The sequence below is a fragment of the Bacillus rossius genome, chromosome 2, assembly GCF_032445375.1.
Source record: "Bacillus rossius redtenbacheri isolate Brsri chromosome 2, Brsri_v3, whole genome shotgun sequence".
NCBI lineage: Eukaryota > Metazoa > Arthropoda > Insecta > Phasmatodea > Bacillidae > Bacillus > Bacillus rossius.
In genome coordinates, this window is record NC_086331.1 from 60,147,365 (window position 1) to 60,162,841 (window position 15,477).

The 15,477-nt window shown below is 34.4% G+C and overlaps 1 protein-coding gene across 3 annotated transcripts in view; it reads left to right on the forward strand.

Annotated features, from left to right (window-relative positions):
- The window catches only part of LOC134529313 (ATP-dependent 6-phosphofructokinase), a 133,321-nt gene that overhangs the window by 59,475 nt on the left and 58,369 nt on the right, over positions 1 to 15,477 (forward strand). For 2 of the 3 annotated variants that reach the window (XM_063363244.1, XM_063363246.1), the window contains exon 6: positions 7,697 to 7,805. The exons of the other annotated variant lie outside the window; for it this stretch is intronic. In XM_063363244.1, coding sequence (XP_063219314.1) covers positions 7,697 to 7,805 — 109 coding nt within the window. The remainder of the gene's footprint in view (positions 1 to 7,696; positions 7,806 to 15,477) is intronic. 3 annotated transcript variants of the gene reach the window in all.

Here is a 15,477-nt window from a genome sequence, read left to right on the forward strand (position 1 = left end):
AATTGAAAACCAAGTGAAGTACAGTAGACTCCAGATTATCCGGGGTAATGACTGGCAAGAGGTTCAGGGATAACCGAAAAACACGTTTAAAGCAATGTCAAAAAAAACTGATTAAATTTTTTTTATCCAGAATATTTAGACAAACACTGTAACACTTGCCCCTCAAAGTAACGCCCTAATTCGTTCCAGTAAAACAGAGCACTTATCAAAACAGCACTAGTCAAACATGTTTTTTTCCATAAGAGAGTATTTTAAAAAAAATAACACTTTTTCAATCAGGTAAATGTGCTTGCTGATTACTATTTTAATCAGAACACTGCTCCCATTAAAATTAATTTTTAGTACTTGTATGTTTTCAAACTCATTTTAAGTACATAAAAATAAATTTTGAACAAAAATTTTGAAATTAAACAACCTAATATTAAATTTAAAAATTTACCTACCATGTTGTTTAAATAATAGGGCTTGGGCTTATGTAAGTGCTACTAACATTTCTGAGTTACAGAAAATAATGTTTTTTATGTAAAAGATGTCAGTTATAATATTTTAAAAAGCTTAAACTTAACTTTTTTTGTTATTAGAAATCTTATTCAACCTGTTAACGTAATTCCCAACTCTGTTGTTCAGTAAACGCCTTTCTGCTATGATTTGCCACTAGCACATCCTAATACCTGCAAGGTAAACTAACCTTGAAAGCTTCTGGCTTTTCTCTCCAGTGCTGCTAGTGACATACCTGACATTTAGGATGGCGGAATATAAACTTTGGCTGGCTGAACACTTGGGCGTCATTTGAAATAAATATGCAATGAAGAAAGCGAATAGCTATTTAGGAAAGAGCCAAATATTGAAGTAGCTTGGCTTCTGGGTTGTAGACATGTGCTTGGTGAATAATTCACCGATCTTTCTGTCGACATTGCAGTCGCCATCATCAGGGAGTAGGTAACTGCTCCCTGATGATAACGACTGCAATGTCGACCGAAACGTTGGTGAATTATTCGCCAAGGACACGGCTACAACCCAGAAGCCATGCTACTTCAGACAATGGCCGTGAAAGCCTGCAAACATTAAGAGCCAAATATTGTTTTTGATTCATTGCATTACTAATTCATTGCTGTGTATTTAATGCTAACACAACTGTCTTTGACATTGTGCGTGCATGGAAATATAAAGTAAAACATTATTTTTGTGGAAGTGAAATATGGCACGCTTAACCCGCAAACCAGATAAAGCTGCTACCGCCCTGCTGCTTAAATGCCGCAACAGTGCGATTAGCAACTTTTCCCCACACTCATGCCCCAAGGCCAACCAAAGGTAAATGGCTACCTATCCGCTTATTCCCCGGGCAATGTGTGAGCTCCATTAAAAAAAAAAATAAAACAATTAAGTCCAGTCATTATTTACTTTCATGGCTATTACTCATTACCAAGGATTACAACCCCCCACGTATACATTAAATACATAGTTATCCTACCAAAAGGTATACAAATATATATATATATATATATATATATAAAATCTATAGTTGAAAGATACTATAAAGTTTAAGATATAAAGTTTCTATCAGTCCTGTGCGCGCACTTTTCCTAAACTCGTTTGCTCGTGGGTGATACTGCAGTCCTCGTAATATTCAAACAAAAGTACGTGAACTGTCTCCATGCACTCCATCAAAATTAGTACTATGCGGCCCCGACTGAAATAATAAGTACATTAATGTTCATCCACCAAAAATATATTGACCGGTCCTGAGTAAAGTCAAATTACGTTGCTAGTCACCGTCTATTTCAGCAAAACATATTTCACAGCCCCGAGCTTCGCCTATTCTGGCCATAACAAGTATGAGCGTCGACTCCTTACTTTGAGCATGTTGAGTGGGGCCCCAGCTGGTGGTCAACGCGCCTCCGCGCCGCTGCCACACCGCGGGCCAGACGGTCGCACCGAACCATCCTCCTGCTGTCGAGTCCGGCTCGCATGTCCCGTACCGCACACTCGTGCGCCACCGCTGAGCGCGTCACTCGGCTACGTCACCATCGAGCTTCTTCGGCCGTCCTCGGGTACACTTGTAACAACCAAACCCACACATCACTAGGCGGCCGTTGAGCAAACAGTTTCATTTTTTTGTGTCGTCCTGATGCAATTTATTAATAAAAAAAGGAAAAACCTAATAAACAAAACTATGAATAATTAAATAACAATAACAAAAACAATAAATTAATTATTAAATACAAAAACAATATTTAAATCATTAAATGCAAAACCAAAGAAACGCTTCTTAAAAGAAAACGAGCAACAGCCAACTAAATCGCAAAGAAAGTTACCGAAAATGGTAACAAAGCATCACCCGTATAATCGGGAGTCTACTGTATTATGACAGTCTATGATCAAAAATTTTCACGTTAATAAAAAGTAAAAACTGTTGTATTTCTTGTATAATTTGTCTTGAAACACTGGGAGAACATAGTGTTATGTACAGATCTGAAAGAGATATTACTGTGTTCAATCAGATTAAAACCACCATTGTGCTGATTTTTAAAAATAATTAATTTTTGTTAATTTTTTTTTATAATATTAGCTTCTGCAAATAATGTTTTCTTTTAAACTTCTTTGTATAAGTACCACAATTACAAATTACTTTCAGAGGTCTCACTAGTTTTCATTTGCTCGACGAGTTAGTTAGTCCAATTTTTCTGGTGCTAAAATGAGGCACTATTCATATACTTGAAACGGGACTCCACAGTTAGGTATACTTCGACTTATATAAAAGTTAGGTTGTTTGCATGTTATGTTACTTAATTTTTACGTAAGTCAATACAAGACCAATCTTAAACTTGAAGACTCCTTTTGAAATGTGAAAACTGCATACGTAGTCGAGAGTGGACATTTCACCTGTAAGTTTGGCAGTGGCAGCTACCTGCTGTGCTATAAAGTGCCAAGGGTGGTTAGTATCCCTTTTAATAGATTGTATTGGTGAAAATGTGACAGTTTTACATCAATCATACTCATAATATCAGTGGCGTAGCGTGGGTGGGGCGGAGGGGGCGGCCAGCCCCGGGCGGCAGCCCGCGGGGGCGGGTCGCCGGTGAAGCGGGTTGAGATCTGATCTATGATTCATTCATTACATGTGTCAGACACACTATAATGTTCCATTTTTATTTTAAATTTTGCGCGCCGACTATTTTTTAATATTTATTTAAAAGAAAAACTGCGAAATCACTGACAGAGCTCTTTATAACGTTTGTTTGTTTACATAGGAACGGCAACATCGCATCACGCCGCGCCGCCCGGCGCGCGCGAGCCGAGTTGAGCGGCACTCCTTATTATGTTAATTACTCATACAAAATCTTTTGTTTCACGCGTCGGCCCGTGTCGATGCCTCTCTTTCGCACTCATTGAATTTAGTACTACGCATTGTACTGTAAAGTTTGACCTTAACCCAGGGCAAACCAAACAACTTCCGCAAACCGGGACACAGTAAAACTCCTATATTTCCCCGTACCGCGAGCGCAGGTAAACCCAAAAAAATATTAAAACCCAAACTAATAGCAGGCTTAAAAAATACTAATAAGGTTGCGAACAGTGAGAGGAGGCAGCAAGTTAAAAAGACGCAAAATTTATATGACAACATTTAATAAATATATATATCATAAAATCGTTTCATCACAAATAGGCGCATCCATCATAAAATACATGCCCTATTACTACTTATAAAAAAATAGCTATATAATAATACTAAAATATACTTTAGCAATTCCCCCAAAAAATTATAATTTGATCATTTACTTCGGAGCTCCAAAAATTAAATATAATTACCAAAAAGGCATTAAAAATATATAAGAACATATTAATACAAATACAAATACAAATATAGATACGCACCGGGCGTATCACCGCTGTAAATACCAAATTAACATAGGCAAAATCTAGCAAAAAATTGACACACCTTAACATGCAAATAAATATACCAAAAATTTAGCAAATTACAAATTATGGGTTTACAAGCCCTTCTCAGTTAAGTCATTTTCTAACGGTCGACGCCTTTTTTCTTCTAGGTCTGGCAGGGATTGGGTGAAACACGCTGAACGTAAAATCCCAGTTTCAGTTTTATTAGTCCGTTAATTTAAATCCCAAAAATCCACAAATTCTAGTTTCGCACCAGGGGTCAAGGGGGCAATCCTTGTATTGTTTTTCTTGCAAGCTGTTTGGCAATTCCGGCTCTAACTTCGCATCTGATGAAGGATTCAACAAATGGTGGAAGCTAAATACAAGAATAGGAGACCATGAAAATAGCCTGGGCCATGAACAGAGCTTCTTGAAATGGAAGGAGTTGGAAGTTCGCCTGAACTGTAAAGCAACCATCGATCAGAAACAACAAGAAGTTTTCGAAAGTGAGGAGAAGAAGTGGAGGGATGTACTGTACAGGTTGCTGAATATTATCCAGTTCTTAGCCAAACAGAATCTGGCCTTCAGAGGACATCGAGAAGACATTGAAGGAGATGATAGTGGCAATAGCGGGAACTTTCTGGAGTTAGTGCACCTCCTAGCTAAATACGACCCTCTTCTAATGGAACACCTGACAAAGATAAAGCTGGGAGCAAGAGTCTCAGTTTCGTATCTATCTCCAGAAACCCAGAATGAATTTATAAACTTACTGGGACAGCAAGTTCGATCCACCATCATCCGTCGTATTCAAGAAGCTAAATATTATTGCGTAATCTTCGACAGTACACCAGACATCTCCCACAATGACCAAATGAGCCAAGTTCTGCGATACGTACATATCGAAGGAGAAAAAGTCGCCGTGGTAGAATCTTTCATTGACTTCTTCGAACCAAAAGGAAAAAATGCAGAAGATCTCAGCAACGATATAATCGCGAAGATAACATCAGACGGACTGAACATACAGAATCTGAGAGGACAGGCTTATGACAATGCTGCCACAATGTCAGGGATCCACAATGGAGTTCAAGCCCGGATTAAAGCACTGAATCCGAAAGCTATATTCGTTGCATGCACAAACCACTCACTAAACTTGGCTGGGGTACACTCTGTTTCTGAATCAGTGGATTCCGTGACGTTTTTTGGAACTCTGGAGAAGCTGTTTGCCTTCTTTTCCGCATCAACTGTTCGATGGAACGCTTTGGTTGCCGTCACAGGTCAAGCAGTAAAACGAGTCACTGAAACGCGCTGGAGCGCTAGACATGTAGCTGTCTAGATGCTTAAAAATAAGTTTGAGGTAGTTCTTGAGGTACTGGAACAATTAACAGATTCATCTCAAACTTCCGAAACAAGATCGGGAGCCAGTCTTCTCCTAACAGCCATGCAGTCATTTAACTTCCTAACTTTTCTTGGCTTTTGGGCTGCAGTGCTACCTGAAGTAGATGACGCACAGATTTACCTGCAGCAACGAGGACTAAGTGTGTATAAGTGTGCTCAGAAACTCTGCGCTTTGAAAACCCTCTTAGTGGAAAGTAGAGACCGTTTCGTGCAAGAAGCAATTGACTTTGCTAAGACTCTCTGCGAAAAACTCGGAATCGAACTCAAAACGAGAAGAATTCGCAGGAAAAAACGCATGCATGGCGATGAATCTTCTGAAGATGCAGCTTTGTCTCACGAACAGGAAATCCGTCGAGAGATTATCGCATCATTCGACAAGATCATTCAAGAAATGACGACTCTATTCCAGCAAATTCAAGAAATATCGGACAAGTTCAGATTTTTGATGCCAGCGAAACTTTTGGACAGCAAGTTCGGGGATCTTTCCCATGTGTTAGAAGACATCGACAAGGACGAGTTTCAGATGGAGCGGAAGCGTCTTCAGCAGTTTGTTGTTGTTGCCTGTTCTGAATCAGAGGAAGATATAAGTTGTAAAGGACCACTGGAGCTCCTCCAGTTCATTCAAAAACTGATTCTCGGAATTTCGGTTCCAAATATAGTCATCTTGATTCGTATATATTTGACTTTGGCGATTAGTGTTGCAAGTTGTGAAAGAAGTTTTTCGAAGTTGAAACTAATAAAAAATTACCTCAGATCTACTATGAGCTCCGCTAGACTATCAAACTTGGCTATATTGTCAATTGAACAAGAATTGGCTGTTAATATTGATTTTGACAAAGTTATTTCTGACTTCGCTGCTCATAAGGCCCGTAGAATCCGCTTGTAAAACCGCTCATCCTATTTTAACTTCAATATAAGGTACCTCATTGCATGTGAAATTTAATTTTAACTAAGCACCTATAGAATGGGGGCGGCAAAATAGGTCTCCCGCCCCAGGCGCCGAGATGGCACGCTACGCACTGCATAATATTGCGAATCCCATGGCTATTACTTACCTTTACTAAAAAAAAGTATACTTATTGGGGCTTCTAACTAAAATGATTACATTTAGTAATACAAACAATAGTTCTCTTCATTTGTCAAAATATTGCTTGGTTTCTATTGCATGGCTGACACTGACAATGGTCTGAAACATGCAACTCTTCTATTTAAGAAAAAAATCGAGCACAATTTTTCAAACAGTTCTTACGTAGAACTGAATAAAGTACATTTCAGCAAATATGAACAGGGATGTTATTCAGACATTGATTCAAGGTGTTCAGATTAGTTGTAACCTGCTCTAGTTTCCCCTCTGAGGCCATATTTAAATGGGTCAATTCGTAACTTTGTAATTGATGATTCTTTGGTTTTACACCCACAGATACTGCAATGCAGTTAATATGAAACATTTAAAAAATATATTAAAAAATTTTGAGTTAAAACCTCATGTTTTTTATTAAATAAATCACTTAAATAAAACTTTACTAAACATAGATATATCCTGATATTGATACTTTTTTGTTTTTAATACATATGTATTTATTTATTGAAGCCATATATTGCCGTGATAACTGCAATAATTTTTAATGAATTTTGATTGCCACACCTATTTTATAATTTACAAAATAGTAATAACATATTTTTTATTTAAAGGTTAAACATTATAATTTTTGTGAGTTTTGTTAAATCCAAATATGAAACAACTTGGAACTGCAACAAGTGGATGCACTAGGCAGGGAAGGCAAATTTTAACATTTTAACAATAACTTCATATTATTTTTAATGTTGTTGACTGAACCTTACCAAACCCTTCGCTTTACTTTAGGTTAGGGTAAGTTTTAATGTTTTTGCAAAAGTGAAAGGTTTGGTTAGGTTATTTTCAGCAACATTTTAAATACTGCAAAAGCATTATTTAATTATTTAACTGCTTGCAAAAGTAATTATTTTTCTGAACATGTACCGTAATGTAACACAATTGTAACACGATATTTAATTATTTAACTGCTTGCAAAAGTAATTATTTTTCTGAACATGTACTGTAATGTAACACAATTGTAACACGATTTACCATCATGAGAACTCTAGTATACCATAATACAAAGCAAACAAAGAAAATTAAATTGCTTAGCAACTAAATCTGTGTAGCTTGTAATTAGTTTTATAAATTTGGAATCTTTATTCTACTAAAAAAAAATGCTATGTTTAACCACAAAGTTAGCAGAAATATTTATTTTTGTCACATAATATTAAAATAATTGACTTGGTTTTGTAAAATTAATGAAAAAGGTAAAAAGGAGCAAGTAGGTTTGTATGTGACTCATACAATTTTATAATCACAGGATTGAAATTGCCTGCTTTAGTTATGTCATTGTGTACTTACATCCAGGTATTTGGCTATTGTGGCATCATTGACTAGTGAAGCAGACTACGTGTTTTGTCCTGAAATGCCTCCTCCTACTGATTGGCCAACAAAACTATGCAACAAATTGGAACAGGCAAGAAGAGTGTGCTTATGTCCTTGTTTATGTGATAAATAACCTAGTTTTTCATACCCTTGCTTTCCAAATAGGTTGTTGGCAGTGTTAACTAACTAACTTTTGAGTGGTAGTTACTTTACTAACCATGCTTCATTGAAAGTAGAAAGTATTTTTATTGGGATAGTTAGAAAATTATTTAGAAAAAAACTAACTAAATTACCTAGAAAGATATTGTTTTTTGTGTTTGTGTGTGTGCGTGTGCGTACACTGTAAGCTAGGAGTGTGGGAATAAATTTTTTTTTTGTATTTGGAATTTTTAATGAAATTTTGAGCAAGAAATTTCAACTTTTATCACAAAATATAGGTAACATTCAGCATTTTGGTAAATCAATAGTAATAATTATTTTTTTAATTCTGGAAAATGGTCACTAAAGAAAATTACTCGTCTGACAGCAAGATAAAGTTACAGGGCTAAATCTAAAATGAACATATGATTATTTTCTATAATGAACCATATATATATATATATATATATATATATATATATATATATATATATATATATATATATATATATAAAGAGAGATATGCAAATGTAAAAGAAATGCTATTAATATTGCTTTTGCCCTCAATTTTTTATAAACCTTGCATTTAATTTATACTTTTCCACTACAAAAATTGTAACTCCACGATCCTGTACCTGTACCTCTACTGATATAGATATTTTTATGTTGTTCACCTATTGGCTCTTAGAAATAATTCTGTGTATTAACTTTTCTTCAAAACATTTAATTACTTATAAGAATCTAGGTACAATCTGAACTTGTATTATTTACACTCGAAAAGAACCCTATCAATAATTTTAACCAGTATATGGGATTAAAATTTTCAGATTAATAAAATTTAAATTTGGTACTTATAATATTCAAATATTTTTACAATAATAATGTATGTTGGTTGAAGTTACATTTCTTTTAATGATTTCTCAACACTTACACTTAAACAATTTGCACAAAATTTGGTATTCAGTAATTTTTCATAATTTTCTCAGTAAAAATTAATTTTGGTCTGGCATCGGTAGTGCATTGATGGTTCGGGTTGAATGGCTGCCACCATGTGAAAGGGCACACGAACAGGACTTGCTCAGCATGATATTCCCCAAGTGAGGTACGAGACTCAATTTGCCTCCTTGTATAGTGCGTCTTGCTCTCAGTTTGCAGTACATAGTAAATGGTGCCCATTGTTGCCAGATTGATTCCACCTGGCTTGTTTACATTAAATAACTAATTTTGTGTAAAATCGTTAATCATGGTAAACTGCATTTAGTAGGCATAATTTTGTGAATAGAACAGAATCCATATGGAATATAAATGTTTAAACACTGTGCTGAAATCTTCAAGATGGTGGACCCAAATGTAGCAACACAAACCCATATATAGTCACGTTCGTAAACATTAGGGAATATACCAAATGTATTGGTGTGCAAAATGAAAGTTTATGATAGTGAAAATACCCTGGAATATATTTGCTAAACTAAAATAATCATAGTAAAAACAAAAATTAATCACAAGTTATAAAATACGTAAGAAAAGGGGCACCTCTAGCAAAGCAGTAGAGCTTGCAGTATAAGCTCAAGGGAAAAATTTTTGATGTGATTCTAACCTCATTATTGGAAAAAAACCTTGTTACGTTGTATGTTTTGCCCGGCTAAGCACACAGAGAAATGTAACAAAACAAAACAAACAATGTTCCTGAGGAATATTTCATTACGATGGTTCTGCGTTATTTGGAAATAAAAGAGTTTATTAAATTATCTTTGTTTATTTCTTTAAAAATAAATGTTTTTTCTCATTGTTACATGGCCTCAGTACACAATTTTACAAATGAATTTAGTTAGAAAATTTAGTTACTTGCACAGTTTTTTGTCTTTTCTTATAAAAATTTTAACGATGTCTAGCACCATACATCTTGCCGTTGATGGTCGAGGAGTCTTGTCACTCACCAAAGAAAAAAAAACTTAGTAATGTCCCTTGGTTAATTACATAACTCAAGGTACCGTCGATCGCGGACCGAAATCACAGGAAGTTGGGCTGATGCCGACGCCTAGGGCCTAAATTTCTAGTTAATTAGTCCGAAAAACAATGAACTTAGGTTGAAAAATTACGGCCTGGCCCCAGCCCCTAGGCGTTAAATTATCTCTTAGTAATTTTCCATTTGTCTTGCGACTTGCCGACGATGCGACCGAGTTTGGTGATGATCGAGCAACAAGTGACTTGGTCGACGAGATGTAAAGGTGAAAACAAGGAGGCAACCCCGTGGGCCAACTGACCAATCAGCGCACATAATTCCAAAACAAGACCATATAAGGAAATTTGTACGGGCACATCACTTGACGCCAGGGCTCGCCCTGATTGGCTGGCTAGTGGTAGCCTCCAAAGACCCTTCCAGACGGTAGCTACAGCTGTGCGTACAACGTGACGCGTAAATCCCAAACACGCATTTACAAAGTGAAAAATAACTTTCTGGTGCCAGAGTGTCGTGCCTGTCTGCTCTTCCTTCTGTACCTTCCAGACTATTCTCAAGATATTACACTAGCAATATCCAATAGAATTTAAAATTACCCAACAAATTCAAATACAATGTTCAAAATTTAGTAAACAAAGTTGAAATTCATACCATATTAAAACTTTTGTTTAAAAATGATGTCCTGTAAAATTATAATCTATACTGCTTTAAACAAAACAATTACTGACATTAATTATCAAATATCAAAATTAATTATTATGAACTGGAGTTAACCCTCAAATTAATAATTAAGTATCTCAAGGAAATAAGTATTTTAAGGCTTTCCATGAAATTTAACAAAAGTAATTAATAACCATTCTTAACAGATCTGAACAATCCTTATCTACATATTAAATAATAATCATCTTTCATATCAAAGTTATTCTTAATCAATATTCTTATGACCCAAAAAATATATATGTATATAACAAATCCTCATTGTGCAATGCTACAACCTTTTACTTTTTTCAATAACAGATTACTTGACTATACAAATTATGCTTCAAACAAATATGTATTAATATATTTTATTAGTTTATCTTATTTCTATAATATTATTAAATACATAGCTCTTTCCATTGTATTATTATTATTATTTTATACTAGGTAGGTTATATCCTTTGTTTTAACTTAAAATAAAATAAATTATTTTTTCACAAGTAATTTTAACAAAAAAAATTTTCTGTAATTAAAATATCTGTGTTTATTAGGAAATGAATTTTCATAAATTTTTAATTAATAAACTTAACACTTTATAGAAATTCCACACCTGTTAACCTAAATGAAAATTTTAGATGGTTTTCCTTCACTTTAGATATAATTTCATTATGGGAACTATCATCTTAAACAGTGTGTGTTTCATTGTCTCATTTTTTAACAAAAGTTGTTACTTACAATTTCTCAAAGTAGTATAAGTTAGTATCAAGTAACATTCATAAAATATGTGTATCAGTATTATTTTTAATTATTAGAATGAAAATAACACTATTAATATGGTGAATTAGCTAGATGAACTCTCTGATTATGTAATATTATAAATATATCATAAACTACATTAAAGCAAACCCAAATTCCAATTTATATCCTTTTAATTTTATATTACTAGATTTTGAAACTAACCTACCAATGAAAATTAAAACTCTATAATTTCTAAATTGCCTTGTTTTTGTTTTTAAATACTAAGGCAACTTTGTAATATTTTTTGTAATTGAAGTATAGAAGATAAAATATCAACAATTTCTTCACAAGGTTATAATAATTTAAAAAATAAACAGCAGCAATTTTCAGTATTTAGTTAAATGGATAGCAACTTATTTATTGTACCCTGATATGCTTTCTTTGGTCAGCAACTACATTGGCTGGTTTTTAATTAGCATTATAGGTATCGCATGTATGGAGTAACATATTCTTTCTCCTCTTCTGCTAAACAAATTTTTATGCCCACTTTTATACCCATGAGTATGACAGAAGATATAGCAGAAATTGGGCATTTTGTGTGGTGTGGGGGTAACTGTTTAATGCATTTTGACAAGATGGGCAGTATATTACTACAATTCCTTGTCAAAAATCAGGTCCAAAGCCGGGGTTTAGTATTTTTCCAAGTCTTTTTTTGCTTTTATCAGAGCTATTTCATCAGATAGTTTAAAAATTTGGTCTGCTAATCAAATCATTCAATTGTCGACACCTCTTCTCTGGCAGCGAATTCCAATGGCAGGTGCAGAAACTACATGTGATTCATGTCAAGAAATGTAATTGAAAGCACAATGTTCGTATGTATATCAAGCTTGGCATTATTTTAAGGATTTCTACATAAAATTTTGTGTCAGAGTTTCGTATTATGTGTATTTTCAACATAAGAACACATGAATTTGCTCGTTACCGAGGTTCCATGTTACACATTTCTGGTGTATAATGAAAGACTGGCCGGACATTTTTTTTGTGCCCACCTTAAAAGTTCAACTGTTGGGGGACATGGTACATACTTAGAGGCACTGGAAAATCGTAAAAACGATATAGGCGCAAATAAAAGCGACAAAATGGTTTACCGACGAATAAACGCTACAATCCGGCTTTTATAAGTAATTATTAAAATTTCATGTAATATAAAAATTTCCAGTAAATTTTAGGTTTACCTAATATTTTTAAATAAACCATTTCTTATTATTAAGGGCCTGACCTCATACAATTAAGAACATTCTTTATTTTATGCATCTTCTTACCGTGTTTGAAGATTACCTAATAAACTGTGACGATGGCGAGCCATGTAAACAATAAACACGATCTATGAATCTTGTAAATAAAACGAAACACAATTTAAATACGCATAGGCTCGCGCGGAAACTTGGTTAACGGCAAACGTAACGTACGACCCAAACAAATGTAAACGATTAAGAGGCCACTCCAGTGTTTCAGGGGCACTACGCAACTTGTGTTAACCTCATAAGATTCAATGCTATTTTCATTTTGCTTATAACTAATCAACTAATATAGATTTCGAAATGATGCTTGCTTGATATGTAAGACAACGATGCTCTTATCAAAGCCCCTTTCTTCAAAAATGTGCATTAATTATGGTTCAAACCTAGACCATACACTTATTCAAATTAGTAAAGATTAGTATTAAACCATAATTTATGCACGTTTTTGAAGAAAGGGGCTTTGATAAGAGCATCGTTGTCTTACATATCAAGCAAGCATCATTTCGAAATCTATATTAGTTAATTAGTTATAAGCAAAATGAAAATAGCATTGAATCTTATGAGGTTAACGTTGGTTGCGTAGTGCCCCTGAAACACTGGAGTGGCCTCTTAAAGAGAGACGTTTATTTACGTGCATGAATATTTTCACGGTAAAGAAAGTGAAAACATTGAAGCGGCCATGTTTGCCAACGTGTGCGTGCGTTATATTAACACAAGCAATCAAATTATTTACTGCTAAATGACAACTGAAATATAAAAATGCATTAAATTAAGTTTACAACACACGCAGCTTATATTTGGCAACTACAAAAAAAAAATTACGAAAATCTACTTCAGTCAAATTCGTTAGCACTTTAACGGGAAAAAAAAATATGGCAGCAATGTATATCTATGCTTTTGTCGCTCATTGTTGAACGTACCTAGTGTTTTCCTAATTTCCTAATACGAAAAACAAACGGTAATCTGTGAAACTGGTTAAGTGGAACACGTGGTATCAGGAACACATATTTATTAATGGTATTACTTCACTGCAAACTCACTGGTACTTAGTGGTTGAAAAAGCCCTACAGTAGGTACTGAATCTGTTTAATAGGAGGTCCAAGCTACCCACATGATCAAACAAAATCTGGTTTTGTTCATAGTTTAAAAACTTTGGCATGCTGAGAAGAAAAATTTAGCTTATGCAGTCTACATCCTGAGAATAAGAGAAAAATGTTGTAGGCTAAATTAATATACAGGGTTAAGTTAACAGTGAGCAGTAAATTTGGGAAGTCTAGGTGTGCTTGGCGTGACCAACCTCAGTGGGTGTTCACAAGAGGCTCTGCCGAATGGCGTTAGATTGGTGCAAACATGCCACACAATGACTGTTATTACTAATTTGAATTTGTACCATAGATTAAAAGAGCTTAATACACACATTTATTAAATCAAACCACATATAAAAAGTGCAACTTGAGCCTTTAATTAAACACACTAACAAAATTATGTCAAATCAAATATTACTTCTAGCGTCCTTGGGTGAGTTTAAATTTGTCGTCTTTATAATATTATTAGATTTATATAAAATAAATTGTGCCAAAATTAAACAAGACCCTTGGGAAATAGAAACAAATAAACAGAGTTACATTTACTTATCGATTAAGGGGTAATTCACACTGACTACTCTCAACCCTCTGGGTTGTTTGTGTGTTGTTTGAAACCATGGCTTCCAAACATGCACAGAGATCGAAGAAAAGAAAAAAAATGTGTGGGGGATGCTGAAAAACAGCTCACTGCATCAAGCTCTACTCTTGTTTGATGTCAGATACATGCTTGTGTTACTATACATGTTTATTTGGGCTTTTATTTTATTTTGGAATTTTTTCCCCCCAAACCACGTCATTCTAGATTCATCAATGGCTTTGATTGGTAATGTGCTTGTTGGTAAGATTTTTAGGTTCTAGCCCAATCCTTGGCATGTCTCAAATTTATGAGTGTCAAGTCAGTACCCAAGTGGTTTGGGTACTGTTTTGGTCACATTGCTATTTGCCTCTGCTGACATCTGTGTGATGTTAAATTCTGCCTTTATTTTACTATTGCCTGTTTGTTTATTATTGGTTATAAACATAGTGTCGGTGAGGTTATTAATACAAATTTCTGCTACCCAGTATTTCCTTATGCTAAGACTTGTTTTGGTTGCATCCAGTCACCTGGATAAAGAATTGATGTTTAACATCTTGGCTCTCTGTATACGTCATTCGGTAGAAGTTATTTAGTGAACGGAAATGTGTAATCATGTTACTGCCATCTGAATGTCTCAGAAATCTCAAAAAGATGACTGACCCACGTGATTCATCCGTATATATTGCTTTTGTGAATATCTCAGACTTTACAATGCACATGTGTATTAAAAAATAAAACGTTATAATAGTACAACTAGCCTTTAATACTTTGTTATAATTTATAAGTCATAAAAAGAAATAATGACAACTGAAAAAATACGTTAGAATCCTGGCATTACAATTTTTAGCTAACATTGAAATGTAGAGATAGCTCAGCATTCATCATACTGTAAAGACACAACAAATTGTTAGCCTACATACATCCGACGCTATGAAGAAATTAAAGAATTTCGCAATAAAATTTGTTTTCTTAAATTTTGAATGAGCTCAATAAGGTTTGATTGTAGTAAGTTTTTACAGACTAATTTCAGTCATTTAAGAAAAAACAAATATACAAACATATACTTGGTAATATAATATACGTTTTAAAATGTTTCAGTATATCACATGAATTTTTCAAGTCTTTCGCTCTTATCGGAGCCATTTCATTATACGGTTTAAAAATTGGGTCTGCAAATGGAATGATTCAGTAGTCGACTAAGCTGCTCTGGCAGCGAATTCTAGCTTGGGGGCCACGGAAATTATATTTCATTTGTGTCAAGAAAT